Genomic DNA, 21178 nt, shown 5'->3' with positions numbered 1-21178 from the left:
TCTAGTTCTTGTATTGTTTTATTTTTGTACATTTAAAAATGATTTATTGGGAGGTTATGATACATGATGTAAGGAATGAGTTTAATTTTTCAATATGACTGCCCAATTACTGTATATCAGTACAACTTGTAAAAAGTCCATTTCCCCCAACTGACATAGCTTTCTTTTCCATATACAATTGGTTTATTTCTAGACTTTGAATTCCATTTCATTGGTTGGTCTGTCCATGGCCTAGTATTAATTTTAGTTTTAGAAACTTCTTATAGCTTAATAACTGATGGAGCTAGCTACCTTCTAGGTTCTTTTTAAAACGGGGTTTTTTCTTGTTTGTTCTTTCCATTGAACTTTATAATCAATTTGTCTCACTCCAGAAAGTAACTTGAAGCATTTTACTATCATTATGTTACATTTACAAAGGAAAAATTTGTGAGACATACATCAGAGGTTCTCCAGATCTGGCTTGTACTGGAAGAGAACTTTGACTTTGTTGAGTTATAGTTCCTCTAGAGTAGATAGTAAGAAGCCTATGAGTGCCTGTCCTTGATTGCTTGGGGACTGTTGTCAGTGAGTCAGCAGCCTGACAATAATACTTGGATTTCTGCTGTCTCTCTTGGATTTTGTGGTTGCCAGACATAGATTGTCCTTAAAAAGTCAGGATGCTTTATTACTATGGAAAGACATGAGAAAAGTGTGTAACTCTGGGATATCTGCTCTTGATACTCATCATGCTGTGGGAGGAAATGCATGGAACAATGATACTTCCAGACCGGGACAGATAACAGACAAGTGACCTCTATCAGAATCCCCAAAAGATAAAGTAAAAAAAAAAAAATTCAGTCAGATTTTATGCCACTAGTCTGTTTGAGAGAAGCCTGTGATTTTTATGTATAGTTTATACAAAAAGTACACCTCTTAACTCTTGTAAGTAGTACACCTCTTTCCTCTATACTTTGTGAGTGAGTGACACACACACATACCCCCCCACAGTTCCATGAAACTTGGCATTTGGTAAAATGATGGTAAAGATTAGTATTGAACTTTCCTGTGTTTTCCCTTTTGCTTGGTACCTGACACAGAAACTATTGAGATGATTCAAAGTGTGTAGAAGATCAAATTTTTTAATATATAAACTGACTTCTGACCACAAAGCTGATCTTCTTTCTATGTTAGTCCTTTCTTTAACAATTTTGCATCTGTCTATCCTATTTTCTCTTTCCCTCACTCCTCATCAGTGGTTACTTTGTAGGGAGAAGGGCAATGTGAAAAAATTAAGGTAGGAGAATGAGTTGTGCAAAATCTGGGGGAAAAGTACGGGGATGCTATTTCTTCTTGGAGCTGATTCTTTGTGTGTGGCCATCTTCTATAGATGGAGTTGTTTACGCCTGGGGCCACAATGGATATAGCCAGCTTGGGAATGGGACAACCAACCAAGGCATTGCTCCCATCCAAGTCTGTACCAATCTCTTGATCAAACAAGTGGTTGAAGTAGCTTGTGGCTCCCATCATTCAGTGGCTTTGGCAGCTGATGGAGAGGTAAGTACCTTGCTTTTATTCTTTATTTTTAAATTGTGCTAAAATACACATAATATAAAATTTGATATCTTAACCATTTTAAGTGTACAGTTCAGTGCCATTAACTACACTTACATTGTTGTGTAACCATCCCTGCCATTCACCCACAGAACTCTTTTTATCTTGCAAAACTGAAATTTTATACCTGTTAATCATTAATTCTCCATTTCTTCTTTCCTGAGCCCTTGGCAATCACTTTCTGTATCTATGAATTTAACTACTCTAGGTGCCTCCTATGAATGGAATCTACAGTATTTTTCCTTTTACGACTACCTTATTTAACATAGCAAAATGTCTTCAAGATTTATCCACGTGGTAGCATGTGTCAGAATCTCCTTCCTTTTTAAGGCTAAATAATATTCCATTATATTTACATGCCACATTTTGTTTATTTGTTTATCTGTTGCTGGGTATTTGGCTTGTTTCTACCTTTTAACTATTGTGAAAGTGCCAAAAATATAACGACCACATTGTATTTGGTATAGTGTGAACATAGTAGCTCTGTGTGTGTAGCTAAACACAATGTAGGAACATACTCTTTTTCTAACACAACCTGTATTATGTGATCAGGAACACTCTTTGATGATGGTAGATTTCAGTCTTAAAGCAGTTGCGTCTCGTGCTGTTTACTAATACTACAAATTAGAGGTGTATGACAGTGTTCTGTACTTTTTTTTTTTAATTACCCCATTCCTTAGGGTGTATTTTTTTTTCTTTTCAGTAAATGTAATGATGTCAGAAAATAACTTTACCAACATTCCAGTAGGAGCTGTACTATTTGTTTACCCCACAAATTCCATGTTTATCTTAAAGGTTACTCATCCTGTTGACTCTACTTTCTAATCTCATATCATTTTGTTCCTCTCCGTCTCCATAATCTTAGGTCAGGCCTTGTTACTCTGATGTTTTATTCCACAGCTTTTTCATTGGTCTACCTGTCTAGTATTATTTCTCCACCTCCTGTGATTTCTAAAACACAAAGCAGGTCATATTGTTCCCTGTTTAAAGTTCTTCAATTGTGTTACAGTGATTTTACTACATAGGATGTGTTATGCATGGAGAAACCAAAGAAGCTCAGGGAGATCAAGGTTTCATAGCTGGGATGGGGTGGAGCCAGGCTAGCATATAGGCATTATGCCCCAGAATCCACTGTTTCCTAGTCTGCTTCTTGGTTAGTAGAACTACAATCCCCATCTCTATATATAAAAGCCTAAGCAACTGAATGAACATTTGACTGGTCACTATGATGCGCACTGACCACTAGGGGGCAGACGCTCAATGCAGGAGCTGCCCCCTGGTGGTCAGTGCATTCCCACAGCAGGAGTGCCGCTCAGCTGACTGAGGAGCACCAGACGCCGGGCTCATGGGCTCACAGATGGTGAGCGCAGCTGCGGCTGCACGAGCCTGTCCCGCCTCCTCAGCAGCATGCTGCCGAGTGGCGGTGGTGGCAGGCACCAGCAGGGCCAGGATGAGCGGAAGCGATGCAGTGCCTGGTCTCCTCCCCAGCTGCCTGCTGCTTCACACACTACTACATTCCTCAGGGGATGTCGGACTGCCAGTTTTGGCCTGATCCCCACAGGTCAGGCCGAAACTGGCAGTCTGACATCCCCCGAGGGGTCCCGGATTGTGAGAGGGCACAGGCCAGACCGAGGACCCACCTGTGCACGAATATGTGCACCAGGCCTCTAGTTTTTAAAATAAAAGACAGTCGCATTGCAAGGGAACTAGAATATTTGAGAAGTGCCAGAAGAATGATTATTGAAATTGGAACTTACTAATTTGTACAGTTTAGATTCCTGGTAATTTTTACCTTAAGCATATGTTACTTTGGATAATTGTGCTAAATATTTGCATTATTATCCTAGACTAGTAGCCCATCGTGCAATATTGCATGCAGTAGGCTGCCCGCCACTTCCGGGGGAGCCCATGGGAACCGCAGCGCTGCTTCTGCGGGAGGCGGGAGGCGGAAGTGAGCTGCTGGCGGCCATGGGAGCCCGGAGGGAGCCCCGTTGCTTCTTTGGGAGGTGGGAGGGAGCCGCACTGCTTCCGTGAGAGGCAGGCCCGCTGTCTCCTCTCCGGGCCTGCGGGCCTGCGCTGGGCTGCGGAGGCTGTGGGCCGGCCCCCCTGTCCCTGTCTGTGTCCACTCCAGGCTCCAGCTCTGGGAGGCTGGCCTGAGCTGGGCCGGGGCAGCTTGCCAGTTTCCCTATCTCAGCGTCCGTCTCTGCTCCAGACCTCACCTGCCCGCACAACCTCTTCCTGTTCGGACGTGACCTGTTATGGCGTCCTGGCCTAATTTGAATATTTCCTCTTTTTAATATGTATATGTATATTTTTCTGTGAATCTACTTTCAGGAAGTGTTCCCTAGTGTAGAAGTTTATTTTCTCTACTGCCAAAATTCCCCTTCCCCTAATTCTCCTCTCTGATCACACTCCTGTTTGATAGAATGTTTTGGTAATTAACCTGAAGTGATGTTTTGGTTATTTTTCATCTTTGTTACTAGATTTTAACCAGCTTAGAGATCTGTTTATGTCTCTCTCTTTCTTAGAAAGACGGTTTCAGGTTATGGCAGATCACAGGCCAAAATTAATAAGCAGGATGCAGAGGAACTATTAGCAAGAACAGACAGACTAACAGCTTGGTGTCATTTCTGTAGAGATAAATGTCTCCGCAATGCTTCCGGTCATTTCTATGTTATGATGTGGAACTATGATTGATAATTATAATAATGATGGCCTTGGGTCATTGGGAAAGGTTATGAATGTCCAGTATTGGACAGGGAAAAAGCATAGTATGGTTTTGAAAGTTTCCATAAAAAAAATGTTATGACTAAAGAGTTAAGCAGGTTTTCTTCATGTCACGATACTTATGTAGCATATACTTCATTTTTAATTGATGCCAGATTAAAAAACATATATGGCTGCCATAATTATAGAGACAATGCAGCGTAGTGGTGAAGAGCACAGCTGGACTGTGTTGGGTTCAACTTCCACTTCTACTACTTGCTAACTCTGGAACCTCGAGCAAATCACTTAACCTCTCTGCATTTCCATTTCCATGTGTAAAATGGGGATGGTAATAGTGTCTACCCCGGGGTCACAGTACAGGTTACTATGATGATTGAATAGGTTAATGCAGTAAAACACTCAGCCATTTAGCACATTGTAAGTACTTTGTTAAGTGGGTTTATTTATGATTGTAGAATTTTCACCCTTACCATTATCTCCCCCCCTCCCTTCTTTTGTGTAGGTATTTGCTTGGGGCTATAACAACTGTGGCCAGGTGGGATCAGGATCTACAGCAAATCAACCAACTCCTCGAAAAGTTACCAATTGTTTACATATTAAGAGGGTAGTAGGCATTGCCTGTGGTCAGACCTCATCCATGGCTGTTCTTGACACTGGTGAGGTGAGCTATCTTTGCATTCCCCTTTTTCCTCCCCCCTCTTCTTATAATGAAATGTCTTTTTTTCATAAGGTGCGTGTATTAGATTGTGGAGGCAAGAGTCCTTTTTTTTTTGATAACCCCATTGATAGCTAACTGGTTACTGACTGAGGAGTAACCAGAGAATGTTTGCTCCTCAGTGTGAATTTTGTTTCTAATTGATTTTAGAGAGAGGAAGGGAGAAGGGAGGGAGAGGGAAGGCAGGAGGGGGGAAGAGAGGGGGAGAGAGAGAGAGAGAGAGAGAGAGAAACATCAATGCGAGAGAGAAATATTGATTGGTTATCTTCCACACTCACCCCAACCAGGGATCAAACCCACAACCCGAGTATACGCCCTGACTAGGAATCGAACCCACCGCCTTTTGGTGTACAGGATTATGCTCCAGTCAACTGAGTCATACTGGCCAGGGCTTTAGTGTGAATTTTTTAATTTATCTGCAAGTAAAGATTCTAATGTGTCTGATTTTATTTTTGTGGAAGATCCAAGTAGCTTAATGTTTATAGATATTTGTTTGCGATTTAATCAGCCAATTAAAATTTTACATACCTCATTCTTCCAATGAAAAAATCAATTGTGCACTTTTTGAAGTTCGCTGGTGATGTTTATAGGCAGTTGATGACTCCAGTGGGCATGTTGTCTCTGTAGAACTACGTGCCTATATCTGGAATGTTTGTTCACAGGAAGAAGCAACTTGCAAAAGCATAATCTTTTTTGTCATGATTGTCATTGGCTACTTTTAAAAACCCACCTTTCAGTGACCCTCTCTCATGGTCACCTTCGAATGAATGGTTATTTTTAAGAAATTATTCTGGTTGCAACTTCTACTTAAATGGACCTGTCACCACCTCTGCATGACTTAGTACACAAAAATTACCCAAAAATACATTTTTGGGCACACACATGTGGAATCGTGCCTTGGGTGATAGAGTGCTCCCCTGTGTTCATTTATTTTTGGAATCAACCCTGATATCCTGGATGACTTAGAATTCCTTGGGATAGTCATATGACATCTCGAATTCCAAGAAGGAAGTATTCTTCACTTCCTTTTTAAAAATAAATTTAATTTTAAGAAGATTATTATGTGGTTATTTTAACAAAGGAAAACAAATGAAATGAAACATATAAAGTAAAATGTGAATACCTTTTCTCCAATCTTGTTAATAGTTTGATGTATATCCTTTTGGACTTTCTTCTATAAATAATTATATATGGATAAATATAATTACCTTTTTAAAGAATGGGATTATTATGCCTACTACTTTGCTCTGTTATTCTGTAAATTCCCTATCTAACAACATGTGTTATACCTGAATCTATTCTCAGACCATCTGTAGCTGCTTTTTATACACTAACTAGAGGCCTGGTGCGCAAATTCGTGCATGGGTGGGAGCTGGCTGGCCCTCCCTAATTGGGGCTGATTGGGCGGGCTGGCTTGGGGGAGGGGCCACGGGCAGTTGGCCGGGTGGCACCCCCTGCCCCCGATCAGGGTTGGGGGGGCCAATCAGGGGCGGGGCCGGCCGGGGGGCGGGGCCTGGAGAAGACCCACTGAGCTGGAGCTGAGCATGGGCCCCAGGGTTCCCAGGGAGGACAGCCTCAGCAAGGAAACGGAAACCACCAGAAGGCTCTGCAAACAGGGCCCGAGTTCCCTTTGGCCAGGCGGACTCAGAGCTGGTGTCTCTGTGTATACCTTAGACATAGCTGGCACTTGCTTTGGTCTGTTGGTCAAATACATTGCATCAAAAAACTTGATTCCCTTCTTCTCTTTGGGCCCTTACAACAAATACAATCACCCGGAATTTAGGCCTAAGACAACTGGGTAGCAATCTCCACAGAACAGAACACACTGTTTTAGAGTCTTAATTCTTCTCTAAAATGTGCCCAGTTGCTCCTCTTTAGCTGGGATAGACTGAACTAAGGAACCAAAGACCGAGTTTCCTTTGAGGTGTGATCCACCGGGAGCCGGCTGGTGGCAAGGCCCCTCATAGGCGGCTGCCTTTCCTCCAAGCTCGGTGTGCTCTGAGCCAGTCTGTTTCTGGTAGTGCTGGGTCCTGGGCTGCTGGTTGGGTGGCAGTCCACAGGGTTTCTCTCCACCACCTTCCTGGCCTCCCAAGCAGTACCCTCTGGCCCGGCGTGCCAGGTGGCTGTCACTAGAGCCGGGACATGGAGAACAAAGGAGCTGGACCTGCAGGTGGCTAGGCCACACCCCCTCACCCTGCTTCTGTCTTGCTCGTGTGGATTGAGCCAAAGCCCACTGCCTGAGACTGGCACCATGTGGGGAGGGTTGCAGCAAGGAGAGGGGTGCCCTGACCTGCCAGCCTTGATGACGATCATCTTGGTGCCCAGCTGACTGAATTCATCCCACAGAGCCTTCATCTCACACTGGCCACCTTCGTGTTCTTCTTTACTGGCACGTTGGCGGCGGCCATGCATCTGGCCCTGGGGCCCTCGGGCTCAGCAGCAGTGGTGGTGGTGGCCCCAGCGGCCGGCGTGTCATAGCAACCGGTCGTTCCAGTTGTTCTGCTGTAATGGTCACTGGGCTTTTATTATATAGACTAGAGGCCCAGTGCATGAATTTGTGCACAGGTGGGGTCCAGCCGGCCGGGCCCCAATCAGGGCAGATCGGGGCTGGGCCTGTTGGGAGGAGGAGATGGTGGAGATTGGCTGGCCAGCCTGCCCCGATTGGGGCTTGATTAGGGCCAGGCCGGCTGGGGGGAGGGGCTGCGGGTGCTTGGCTGGTGGGCCCCGCCCCCTATCAGGGTTGGGGGGCCAACTGGGGGTGGGGCTGGCCATGGGGAGGGGCTGTGGGCCATTGGCCAGCTGGTCCTGCCCCCGAATCGGGTGGGGGTTGCCGACTGGGGGCCATCGGTCTGTGGGAGGGGCCATGGGTGGTTGGCCATCTGGCTCTGTCCCTGATCCGGGTTGGGGGCCGATCTGGGTTGGAGCCAGGTTGGGGGAGAGGCTGTAGGCTGATCAGGGTTGTGGGGGCCCATAGGGGTGGAGCCCGCTGGGGGGAGGAGCTGCGGGAGGTTGGCCAGCTGGCCCCGCCCCCTGATCTGCTGGTTTGCTGGCCACAGTGGGCATTATAGTGACTGGTCTTCCTGTTACAGCATTACGGTTCCTGGATTTTTATATATATAGATGGCTGCTTAGTGTTCCTTGTATGGGTGACCAGAGCTCTACTGATAGACATTTCAATTGTTTCTAATATTTTGTTGCTACAAACAATGTTGCACTGACTTTCTGTGTAACTCTGTGTGTGTGTGTGTGTGTGTGTGTGTGTGTCTTTGTACACTTAGGTAAGGATTTCTATAGAATAAGTTCTCAGAAATAAGATTTCTGGGTCAGTGAGTATGTCATGAAAATTTTTGATGTCTATTGCCATATTTATCTCCAGAAAGTTCAAACCTGTTGCACTTCTGATATTGAAAGTGCTTTTTAAGCATATGTTGCTAGTACCCAAAAGTCCATGTTCCCTTGTTCCCCTCTGTCACATCGCCCTGAAAAGCCCTAGCTGCCCTGGTTGGTGTGGCTCAGTTGGTTAGTGTATCTTCCCATACACCAAAAGTTTGCAGGTTCGATTCCTGGTCAGGGCATGTGCCTAGTTTGTGGGTTTGATTCCCGGTCAGGGTGCCTACGGGGAGGCAACCAGTCAATGCTTCTCTCTCACACTGATGTTTTTCCCTTTCCCTCTCTCTTATATCAATAAGCATGTCCTTGGGTGAAGATTGGGGGGGGGGGGGGCCAGGGGAGGAAAGCCTCACCCAGTTCTTATTTGCCCTGCATTGCCATGGGGCGTGGTACCACCACGCATCTTGGGTTTCTGATTTGATCTAGACCCTTTATTGTTCCTGGTCAATAGTTTTTCCTATGTCCCACGCTGGCTATTCTAAACTTCTAACAGTCCTGTCACACCTATGCCCAACCCTGCTACTTTCAGCTGATGACTCCCCTTTCACTCCACATCTCTATCACCACATTCTGTCACATCCCCCTCTTTAACTTAGTTCCTATCCATTCCCTCTCTCTTGATCCCTCTGCCACTATGTTGGCTTGGAATGCCATCAGAGCTCATCTGTTTGCTAAAGAGAGACCAATTTATCTACTGACTAGAGTCCTGGTACATGAGTTTATGCATGGATGGGGTCCGGCCAGCCCGCCCTGATTGGGGCCGATTGGGCTGGGCCAGCCAGGGGGAGGGTACACAGGAGGTTGGCTGGCCGGCCCTGCCCCCAACTGGGGTGAGGGGGCGGGGCTGGCCAGGAGGAGGGGCTGCAGGCAGTTGGCGGGGCCAACCCCGCGCCCAGGTCGAACTCTGGTTGAACTCCCGGTTGAGGGACAATTTGCATATTACCCTTTTATTATATAGGATTGGTCTTCCTGCCTCTTCCTTCTAACCACTCCAGTTCCCCTTCATGCTGCAGCCAGCATGATCTTTCCAAAATGAAAATTTAAGCATATTAATTTCTTTTTTTTAAATATTTCAGTGAAAGACCCATAGAAGCATTCCACTTTCCCTGGTATGTTTTTTAACACTTTATCCCTTAGGCCCTTACCTTTCCTTCTAGTCTTTTCTCCTTCTACTATCCCATGTATGTCCAGTCAGGCCCACCTACTTGTCTTCTGAACCTGCCTCCAACACATTCTATGTCCTCCACCTGGAGTACCTTCCCCCTCATCCATCATTCAGTTCTGCCCAAATCTCCACTTTCTCAAAAGTCTTTCCTTCACTTTCTTTCTGTAGCCAAATCCTTTCTCCTCTTTGCTCCTACAGTGCCTAGATTATATCTCTGTTATAGCAATTGCCACTTGGCTAGAGAAAATTTGCATAGTTCATCCCCCCTGTTAAACTGTGATTAAAGATGCATTCCTAGTACCTTTCACAAGGTCCTGACAGGTAGGTGCTTAATAATTGTTAATGAACCTCAATTTCCTCACGTGTAAAACAAAGATTAATGACATGCCCAAGATTATCCAGCTAGTAAGTTATGGAGTAGGAACTGATGCAAAATTCTGTTCATTCCCCACCCCTAAAACATCTGTTTGGAGGTCAGTGTAGGATCACACAGAGTAGAGTATGGATGCTGGAAGTGAAAAAAGTGTAACTGATTTGTTTATTTGTTCCCTCTTATTAGCACTTTTAAAAAAGCCCGTTTTCTCCCTTTTTCTCTCCAAGGTGTATGGCTGGGGTTACAATGGCAACGGTCAGCTGGGCTTGGGAAACAATGTCAATCAGCTGACCCCTGTGCGAGTGGCAGCTTTGCACAGTGTGTGCGTGAACCAGGTATGTGTGGTAGACTCTTGGCTGCTGGTCTCCATCTAGCTTCCCTGCTCTGACTTGGAGGAATATTGGAAATTTACTTGTCAATAAATATTTTAGGGTAATACTCTGTCCCTGAGTCTTTCACGTCCAATATTATATCTTCCCTAAATTCTGATGATGAAAAGGAACACCATGGTAGTAGCACATCAGTATTGACGAGTAAAAATAAAGATTGGAAAAATTCAGTAGTCTCAGGTTTAGGCTTTCCTAATGTTGTTTTAATGTTTCAGAGAATGTTACTCCACACGTGATGATGAATTGGCATTCTGTAGAAGCTGGCTGTAATCTTTAAGTAGATGTTTTCCCTGTCCTTCCTGTTTTCCTGTTTATGGTAATCATTTAAATTTACTTGCAGATTGTCTGCGGCTATGCACACACTCTAGCACTAACAGATGAGGGCTTGCTCTATGCCTGGGGAGCTAACACGTATGGGCAGCTTGGAACTGGCAATAAAAATAACCTGCTAAGCCCAACACACATCATGGTGGAGAAAGAAAGGTAACTTGGCTGTAGTATGTCTTGGGGTTGTGTGTGCATTGTGGACTTAGGACTGTGTGTGCTGGAGCTGTGGTGTTTGGCTTTGTAACTCTTGTTTATTAACATTCTAATTTTGAACAAAGAAACAAAGAGTTGTAGTACCAACTAGAATGAGCATAAAGTTGATATGATTCTTATGAGCTTTCTAAAATAACCTCCTGATTGATAGGCATTAATACATCCTGGTATAATTCCTACACACTTCTTGTTGCCCATTTAGTAGGGAAGTAAAATAATGTCTGTCACCATGTTGAAGTACAAACTTTTCTGTTGAGCCAACTAAAACAACATCTAAATAAATAAAATCTGCCCTTGAAAGGTCATTATCTGTTTAAATATTGATTTGATGTAATGTGTGTTACTGGAATAGATGCTTAGTGTTTATTCAGCCAAATTCTGAGGTTTTACTTGCTAAGTTTTAGAATGTCGACTTCTGATTCTGGGTCCCTGCCTAAGAAGCTGTCTGAGAAATGGAGTAGCTTTGGCTTGATGTCCATTTGGCTTTGGGTGTTCAGAGTTCATGACCCCTAGATCAGTGCTTATCAGCCTAATGAGTGTTGTGAGCTCTGTTAGGGATGAGAGAAAAAGTTGTATTTGAAAGGAAATTACCATATTGAAGACAGTATTTTTTTTTTTTTTTTTTTTTTTTTGCTACAGTTTAAGCTGCTACAACCATCAGCGTCAGCACATTTTGTCAGAGTCCACTTTACTCATTTACTTTGGTTTTGTTAGGTCTGATCAAATAATTGAATCAGTACTCTCTCCCCTGGGAACTGACTTTTAGGCCACTTCACAGTGGACATTGGTAAGGGATTATACATTTATTAGGTCATCTGGATACCAGATGGGCTGAGCCCCGAAATGGCGCCAGCCCATCTGTTACCCAGATGACCTAATCCTATCTAATAAAAGAGAAACATGGTAATTAGCGTACGACCGCTACCCTTCCCATTGGCTAATCAGGGCAATATGCAAATTAACTGCCAGCCAAGATGGCGGCCGGCAGCCAGGCAGCTTGAAACTAACATGAGGCTTGCTTGCTTCAGTGATGGAGGACTCCAACGTTCCCCGCCGGCCGCTGCCGGCCTCTGAGCTGCAACTCTAAGCAACTATGTTACAAATATAGAAGCTAAACAAAACCCCAGAAACCTGCTTTAGTCCATCGGGCTTCAGCCAGCAGGATCACAACATTGTTTCAAATACAGAAGGTAAACAAAGGCCAGAAACCTGCTTTCAGCAGCGGAGGCCTAAGAGCTGGAGCCAAGCCTCAAAGCTAAAGCTGGCCCAGAATAAAAAAAAGAAAAAAAGGAGCGGTTGGGAGCTTCAGTCACCCGCCAGCCTGAAAACAGCCCTCAGCCCCTCACCCAGACTGGCCAGGCACCCCAGTGGGGACCCCCACCCTGAAGGGTGTGTGACCAGCTGCAAACAGCCATCATCCCGTCATCCAGACTGGCCAGGCACCCCAGTGGGGACCCCCACCCTGATCCAGGACACCCTTCTGGGCAAACCAGCTGGCACCCACCCGTGCACCAGGCCTCTACCCTATATAGTAAAAGGGTAATATGCCTCCCAGCACCGGGATCAGTGGAGCCGCAAGGCCTCCCGGCACCGGGATCAGCATGACAGGATAGCGCCCAAACCCCCTGATCGCCCTGCGGCTCTGTGTGTGACGGGGCGGGGCCACAACCTCCCTATCCGCCCTGCTCTGTTCGTGACAGGGGAAGGCTCCCCAACCCCCTGATCAGCCCTGCTCTGTGTGTGACGGGGTAGAGCCATAACCTCCCCATCGGCCCTGCCCTGAGTGTGAGAGTGGCGGCGCCCCAACCCCCTGATTGGCCCTGCTCTGTGGGTGATAGAGGATGGCGCCCCACCCCCCACCCCACAGGCCCTGCTCTGTGTGTGATGGGGTAGAGCCATAACCTCCCCATCGGCCCTGCCCTGAGTGTGACAGTGGCGGCGCCCCAACCCCCTGATTGGCCCTGCTCTGTGCGTGACAGGCGGTGGCACTGCAACCTCCCCATCGCCCCTGCCTTGAGTGTGACAGGGGGCGGTGCCCCAACCCCCCAATCGGCCCTACCCTGAGTGTGACTGAGGGTGGCATCGCAACCTCCCAATCCGCCCTGCTCTGTGCATGACAGGGGCGGCGCCCCAACTCCCCAATCGGCCCTGCTCTGAGCCCGACCAGGGGCTGCACCTAGGGATTGGGCCTGCCCTCTGCCACCTGGGAGCAGGCCTAAGCCAGCAGGTCATTATCTCCCGAGGGGTCCCAGACTGCGAGAGGGCACAGGCCGGGCTGAGGCCCTCCCTCCCCCCCAAGTGCACAAATTTTTGTGCACCAGGCCTCTAGTCTATATATATAAAAGCGTAAGCGACCCTTACGACCGAATGACCGGAACAACTGGTCCACTAGTCGCTATGATGCACACTGACCATCGGGGGCAGATGCTCAACCCAGGAGCTGCCCCCTGGTGATCAGTACACTCCCACGGCCAACCTCCCGCAGCCCCTCCTGTGGCCCCTTCCCCACCCTGGCTGGCCAACCTCCCGTGGCCTCTCTTCCTTGGCCAGCCAACCTCTCCCAGCCCCTCCTCCCAACGGTCAGCCTTCCGGGGTCCCTCCCCCTGCCAGCCGGCCCCCCGATAGGCTTCAATTGCTGGCTAGGCCAAGGGACCCCACCCGTGCATGAATTCGTGCACCGGGCCTCTAGTAAATATATAACCCCTTACCACTTTGGCCTCGTGTGCGTTCCTCTTTTGGCGACCCTAACAGGTTTCTGTTCCCTTTTTCCAAGTTTTCCTCAATAGTTATGCATTATTTATCTTAGAAAGAGGTTAGGATGAGAAGTTAGGGGCACTCAGGAGAGGAGAAATACAGTACTCTTGCTCTGATCTTTTGGTTTTGTCTACAGGACATGATAGCTAATGTTTCTCAGTCTTGAGTTATTTTTTGAGGTGTTCTAAGCATGAACTTTTTACTTACTTTATGTGATATGTTGTGGGCTTTTGTAGTATAGACGTGACATCCATTTTTCTTAAAATTTTTCAGAGTAGTAGAAATTGCAGCTTGCCACTCTGCCCACACATCTGCTGCCAAGACCCAGGGAGGGCACGTGTACATGTGGGGCCAGTGCCGGGGCCAATCCGTGGTCCTGCCTCACCTCACCCACCTCTCATGCACAGACGACGTGTTTGCCTGCTTTGCCACTCCCGCCGTCTCCTGGCGCCTCCTCTCTGTAGGTAAGAAAGCTCAGGGCTATTTCCACCCAGGAAAAATAGTCCCATCAGCTGACCAGTTTGTTTGCATATTTCCTGTTTGTGGGCTTTTTTAGGTTCTAGAATGTTTTATTTTTTATTAAATTTAATATCTTTCCTCAAATTAGATTTGCATAATAAAATTTATTAATATGTTATGAAACATTTTATGGATTATTTTCTCCCCTTAAGTGCTTTCATTTTAATTGAGGTGAAATACATACACATAAAATTAACCATTTTAATTCAGAGTCATTTGTCACATTCACAGTGTTGTGCAACCACCATTAATATCAAGTTCTAAAACAGTTTTATCACCCTAAAAGAAAACCCTGTACCTAGTAAGCAGCCACTCTCTATTCTCCCTTCTCTCCCCAGCCACTGGCCAATTTGGTTTTTGTTTTATGCATTTTTCTATTTTGGATATTTTATAATAGCATAATACAATATGCAACATTTTATGTCTGGCTTCTTTTACTCAATGCTTTTGAGGTTCATTCATGTTGTAGCATTTATCGGTACTTCATTCCTTTTTATAGGTGAATAGTATTCCATTGTATGTATACACCACATTTCATGTATTTGTTTATTGATGTATATTTGGATCGTTTCTATCTTTTAAATATTGTGAAAAATGTTTTTATGAACATTCATGTACAAATATTTGTTTGAGTAACCTGTTCCTAAGTGCTTTTATTCTTATACTAATACTTGATTTATTACATAATTCAATATAATGTGATACAAAATTGAATTTTTAAAAAACTGAAGAACTTGTGGTTTTTTAAGGTGGTGTTTTAATCTTTCTTTCTCCCTTTTTCTTACAACCAGTCTCAAATACTTTTATTTTAGAAGGGCATCAAAACTGTGGTGTTTGAAAGGGTAGTGGAATTCAAGGTGTTTTTTGGTTACATAACCTGTCCATTTTCTGAATACTATTTCCTTTAAGAGTTCATTATTGGTCGAAAGTATTAAGTTGTCATAAAGCTGAGGAGCTGTAAGATATTTTAATCTTTTAATGTTATTTTGTGTTCATTTCTGCCTTTTTGCAAATGTATTTCTTCTAAGTTATTCTATTGTTAAAATGAAGAGAAAATAACTAGGTCATGATGCCTCGTGTTTGAACATTAGCATAGCTCTTGACCACCAAGGGGTTTGGGTTACTCAGCAATTGATACTGAAGGCTAGTCTTATAACACATGTCATGTTGAGCTGTGTCAGACAGCGGGAGCTGTCCCATCATCAGGTGACCAGTTTTTAGGTCACCTGGATACCAGATGGCTGAGCCCCAAAATGGCGCCAGGCAGGAATATGTTTAAGAAGAGTTAAGCTGCTGCTCAACTTAAAGCGAAACATTGAACATTTTCATATATATTTTGTAATAAAGCAAGCTTTACAGTGAATGTTGTGATTAGAAAAATTAAGTTCACCATAAATATCCTAGAAGAAAGCAAGCAGTAAAATCTTGAACATTTCTTGAAGCAGTATTTTTTTCTGATATATAGCTTCAGGCAAGGGAGTCAAAATAAAAATAAACAAATGGGACAACATCAAAATAAAAAGCTTTTGCACAGCAAAGGAACCCATCAAAAAAATGAAAAGACAACATACTGAATGGGAAAACATATTCGCCAATGATATATCTGATAAGGGATTAATATTCAAAATTTATAAAGAACTTACACAACTCAACACCAGGAATACAAACAACCCAAAAGAAATGGGCAAAGGACCTAAATAGACAGTTCTCCAAAGAGGACATACAGATGACCAGTTGAATATGAAAAAATAATCAATGTTACTAATCATCTGAGAGATGAAAATTAAAATGACAATGAGGTATCACCTCACACCTGCCACTATGGCTGTCGTCTACAAATCAACAGAAATAAGGGCTGGCAAGTATGTGGAGAGAAGGGAACCCTGTTGCACTGTCGGTGGGAATGCAGACTGGTGTAGCCACTATGGAAAACAGTATGGAGTTTCCTCAAAAAATTAAAAATGTAACTGCCTTTTGACCCAGTGATCCCACTTCTGGGAATATATCCTAAGAATTGTTAAACACCAATCAAAGCATATATGTTCACCCTTATGTTCATGGCAGTATTATTTACATTAACTAAGATCTGGAAACAGCCCAAGTGCTCATCAGTAGATAAGTAGATAAAAAATCTGATAATTGATGGAACCAAGATGGTGGCATAGATAAATTCCAATACTTGCTGCCTCCCACAACCACATCAGTATTACAACTAAAACACAGGACAACCATCATTCAGAACCGCCTGCAATCTGACTAAATGGAAGTGCCACAACTGGAGAATTAAAGAAAAAAGCACATTGAAACTAATAGGAGGGGCGGAGGCACGGAATGGGCTAGTCTGACACCCATGTGTGGCATTTTTTTAATCAGGAGGGATATCTCGACTGTGGAGGCCTCCTGTAAGGAGTAAGGAGTCCCAGCCTCACACCAGACCCCTCAGCCCAGGGTTCCAGTGCTGGGAAGACAAGTCCCCTAACTTTGGGCTGTAAAGACAAGTGGGCATTTTTTTTGTGGCTGAGTGATGAGACTGCCGGAGTCCCAGTAGTCTCTTAAAGGGCTGGTGCATGGACTTACTTGGACTCACTCTCTCTGAGCTCCAGCGTTGAGGCAGTGGCTTGAGGAATCCAAGGACATATGGGGAGGAAAACTGGATTGTCTGGCAGCAGGGGTGCTCATGGGATTCATTGTTCCTATGCTGAGACATCCCCAGGCGTAGGGCTGATTTGCAGGTGCCATATCTGAGGCTCCACCAACCTGGCTCACACTTCACTCTGCCCTGGTGATTCCCTGAGACCCCACCCCATCCAATTTGCAGCCCCACCCAAGCTGTTTGCAATGACTATTCCTTATGAATGGCCTGTCCTGGCTCAGGCTTTAGACTTTCCAAAAATCTCAAACAAGCAGCAGCTCGAGTGAGTGTGCCCCAAACCTATCAATAAGAGGCCCAGTCTTGGCACTAGCAGCAGCCTACCTTGCTTCACAGCTTGGCCTCTCCTGGGCACTTCCAAGCCCAACACAAACACAGCCATCTGCAGATTGCTCTGTAGCTCCTGCTGGGTGGCCCCAGGCAGTGACTGACTTTGTACCTCCTGGGAGGCACCAGAGCCAGTGCACCCAGTGGACAGCTTCAGACCATACCAGATTACAGCTCTACGCATCCACAAGTGACACATTCAAGGAGCAGACTCAGTGAGCACCAAAGCCCCACTGAAGCAAGTCCTGCTCCATGGGGTGTCTCCTGCACAGCAGCTCTTCCATTGTAGTCACAACTGGTCCTCACAGCCAATTGGCCTGGAGGTCATTTCCTCCCAGTGACACCAACATCAATCAAGGCTCAACTACAACAAGACTATGCACACAGCCCACACAGGGGTACACTTGGAGTGTCTAACGCAGGTGACTGGGCTCTACAGAACACCTACTACACAAGGGATTCTGCCAATTCCAGGAGACGTAGCAACTCTACCTAATACATAGAAACAAACACAGGAAAGCAGCCAAAATGCGGAGACAAATAAACATATCACAAATGAAAGAACAGAAGAAATATCCAGAAAAAGAACTAAATGAAGTGGAAGCAAACAAACTGCTAGATGCAGAGTTTAAAACAATGGTTATAAGAATGCTCAAGGGTCTTAATGAGAGTTCAAGGCACTTAGTAAGAACTTCAGAGACATGAAAAAGGACCAGTCAGAAATGAAGCATAGACTAACTGTAATAAAGAGTAATTTACAGGGATTTAACAGTAGAGTAGAAGATGCCAAGAATCAAATCAATGATTTGGAATATGAGGAAGCAAAAAACACCCAATCAGAAGAGCTAAAAGAAAAAATAATTAAAAAATATGAAGATAGTATAAGGAGCCTCTGGGACAACTTCAAGCGTACCAACATTTGCATTATGGGGGTGCCAGAAGGAGAATAGAGACAGCAAGTTATTGAAAACCTATTTGAAGAATTAATGACAGAAAATTTCCCCTACCTGGTGAAAGAAACAGACTTAAAGTCCAGGAAGCAAAGAGAGGCCCACACCAAAAACATCATAATTAAAATGCCAAAATTTAAAAACAAAGAGAGAATCTTAACACATTTCGTACCGCTCAGGAGTTTTCTCGTGTTTCGCGCGCCATCTGTTAAGGACCGCTCACGAGTGTTCTCGTTTTTCATGCCCATGGAAAAAGGAGCGAATCTAGATACTTATGTAAATTTTGTTTGGTCCCTCTTCATAGAGGAAAATGTTTTACACAGTACCATACATTAAAAAAGTACTAGGAACTTTAATTGTTTAATTGTTTTTGTAAATAAAAATGTTATAATTATTGAAAAACAACACCTAAAGTGCATTATGATGATTTAAATAATGTGCAGTTTGCCCAAAAACGTGCGGTCCCTGGCGTATGTCTTAGAGATTTCTATGCAGTACGCAATGTGTTAAAAGCAGCAAAAGAGAAAAGCAGTTAGTTATATACAAGGGAGCACCCATATGACTGTCAGCTGATTTCTCAACAGAAAGTTTATAGGCCAGAAGGGAGTGGCAAGAAATATTCAAAGTGATGAATAGCAAGGACCTATAGTCAAGATTACCCAGCAAAGCTATCATTTAGAATTGAAGGTCAGATAAAGAGCTCACAGACAAGATAAAACTAAAGGAGTTCATCACCACCAAACCAGTAATAAATGAAATGTTGGAGGGTATTATTTTTTTTCCCTTTTTTTAAATATATTTTTATTGATTTCAGAGAGGAAGGGAGAAGAAGAGAGAGAGAGAGAAACATCAATGATGAGAGAGAATCATTGATCAGCTGCCTCTTGCAGGCCCCACACTGGGGATCAAGCCCACAACCCAAGCATATGTCCTGACCGAGAAAACAATGATGATCTGGTTCATAGGTCGACGCTCAACCACTTAGCCATGCTGGCTGGGCTTGAAGGGTGTTCTTTTAGAAGAGAAAGAAGAAACAAAGAAGGAATCTAATGAACAAAATAAACTGGTGAAGAAAATAAAGCCAGAGGCATGGAAACATGGAAGAGACTGACAAATCTCAGAGGAAAGCGGGGTGGAAGAGATTAACCAAAGAACTTATATGCACATATGAATTACCTAACGACACAGACTTATATGGTGGTGAAGGCCTGGGGTGGGGCGGGAACCAGGTCGAGGGGGGCAGTGGAGGAGGAAATGAGAGACATGTGTAATACTCTCAACAATAAAGATTTTTGAAAAAGCGATGGTACATTTACACAATGGAATACTACTCAGCCATGAAAAAGAAGAAAATCTTACCCTTTGCGACAGCATAGATGGACCTGGAGAGCATTATGTTAAGTGAAATAAGTTCACTCGTGTGGAATCGACTGAACAAAGTAAACTAACAAAATAGAAACAGACTCATAGAGAGAGAACAGCCAAAAGCTGTCAGAGGGAAGGGGATTTTTGGGGATGAGTGAAAAAGTTTAAGGGATTAAGCAACAAACAAACTACAGCCCTTCCCAGTGTGGCTCAGTTGGCTTTGTCCCATGCACTAGGAGGTCTCCAGTTTGGTCAAGGGCACATGCCCAGGTTGTGGTCCCGATCCCCTGGTGGGAGGCATACAGGAGTTGGCCATCGATGTGCTCTCACATCAATATTTTTCTCTCTCCCTCTCCCTTTCTCTCTCTCTTAAAAAGAAGAACAAAACAACAACTTGTAGATAAGGTGATTACCAGAGGGATAGGGTGTCAGAGGAGGTGAAAGAGGATAAAAGGGGGATAAATGGTGATGGAAGGGGACTTGACTTGTGGTGAATACAATACAGTATCCAGATGATGTATTATAGAATTATACACTTGAAACCTATATAATTTGTTAACCAATGTCACCCCAGCAAATTAAATAAAAAAGCAAAGAAAAATTTAGTTCACAGATGGGACTATTTGGCCATAATCACATATGTGTGTCACACCAAAGCACTCTGTCCACATCTTCAGATTCTCATATACTACTTAACCTGGGCCTGTTATAAAAAGCTTCCTCAGGTTTTTGTATCTTAAAAATCCCGATCCTGAAAAGGCATCCTTTTTAGAACATCCTAACATTTTTTAATGTTAAGCTTGGGAAAAAAATGTGGTCATTGAATATATTACTTTGATGACTTCTTTCCCTCTACCCAGTAAGTCTGAGGTTTTTTTTCCCTCTCAATTTATTATTTCAGCTGAGCGATAGGAAGAAAGTCAGTTGGTGAATTCACACCTCAGAAGAATATTTCTTCTGTGAAAGAAGGTATACTTGTTGCCAGGAATTAAGAGGAGGAAAGGTGTATTTCAACCCTGACTACTAGATTCAGAAGTGGAGGCATTGATAAGAAGCTCGTTTGGGGATGGGTGAAGTAGCAATCTAGACTACTGGACTCTCTATCTATTTTAGTGATTTCCCCCTTTTTTTTTTTTTTTTACTCACTGTTATAGGGTCAAGGGCAACTTGATTTTTGAGAGATTGTTGACCTTCCCTCCATAGCCAAGAGAGCTCTGCATTATGTGTGTGCTAGGTTAAGGTAACAGGGCTCAGGCAAATGATATTTCCTTGGGAGATTCTGATGATAAAGCTCATGGATAAGTTCATTTGTTAGGTTTAGCCTAGGTTTTAGGAGTTGTCCCTCCTCTAAGCATTCCCTTGGTAACACCAGGCTCCTGAGAGACATAGCTCAGTTATTTGATGAAGTCACCATTCTTATCTTTGTGGGCAGTCAGAACCTGTCTCTGTCCATTGAACCTGCATTCAGTGCTGATGCGGGTCCCTGTTAGCCTTCTACTTGTTTTTCTTTGTCCATGCATATAAAACACAAGAAAGTATTACATGGATTTGTACAAGTGGCTTTATATATTTGTTCTTTTTTTCTTTTTTCTCAGGGGTGAGGGAATTGGAGAGGGGCAAATGGTGATGAAGGGGGCTGAGGCCTTGGTGATTTTGATGGGAGGGGGGAGGTTGACAGATTCTCTGCCCCTTATTTAATTTATTTTAGAGAGAGAGGAAGGGAG

General features: G+C 44.3%; 1 protein-coding gene across 6 annotated transcripts in view; it reads left to right on the top strand.

Moving 5' to 3' along the window:
* RCBTB1 (RCC1 and BTB domain containing protein 1) overlaps window positions 1-21178 on the top strand; it is a 68126-nt gene that overhangs the window by 29835 nt on the left and 17113 nt on the right. For 4 of the 6 annotated variants that reach the window (XR_004966029.1, XM_036298866.1, XM_036298867.1 and 1 more), the window contains exons 4-8: window positions 1367-1533; window positions 4820-4978; window positions 10188-10295; window positions 10690-10832; window positions 13917-14107. Coding sequence is in view for 5 of the 6 variants with exons in the window: in XM_036298866.1 (XP_036154759.1) it covers window positions 1367-1533; window positions 4820-4978; window positions 10188-10295; window positions 10690-10832; window positions 13917-14107 (768 nt within the window). In the remaining variant the exon portion in view is untranslated. The remainder of the gene's footprint in view (window positions 1-1366; window positions 1534-4819; window positions 4979-10187; window positions 10296-10689; window positions 10833-13916; window positions 14108-21178) is intronic. The other 2 variants (XM_036298868.1, XM_036298870.1) reach the window with 2 other exon arrangements.

Source organism: Myotis myotis, unplaced genomic scaffold, assembly GCF_014108235.1.
Source record: "Myotis myotis isolate mMyoMyo1 unplaced genomic scaffold, mMyoMyo1.p scaffold_m19_p_3, whole genome shotgun sequence".
In the NCBI taxonomy this organism is placed as follows: domain Eukaryota; kingdom Metazoa; phylum Chordata; class Mammalia; order Chiroptera; family Vespertilionidae; genus Myotis; species Myotis myotis.
Note: the sequence above shows the minus strand (reverse complement) of the source record. Positions and strands in the feature narration are given on the sequence as shown.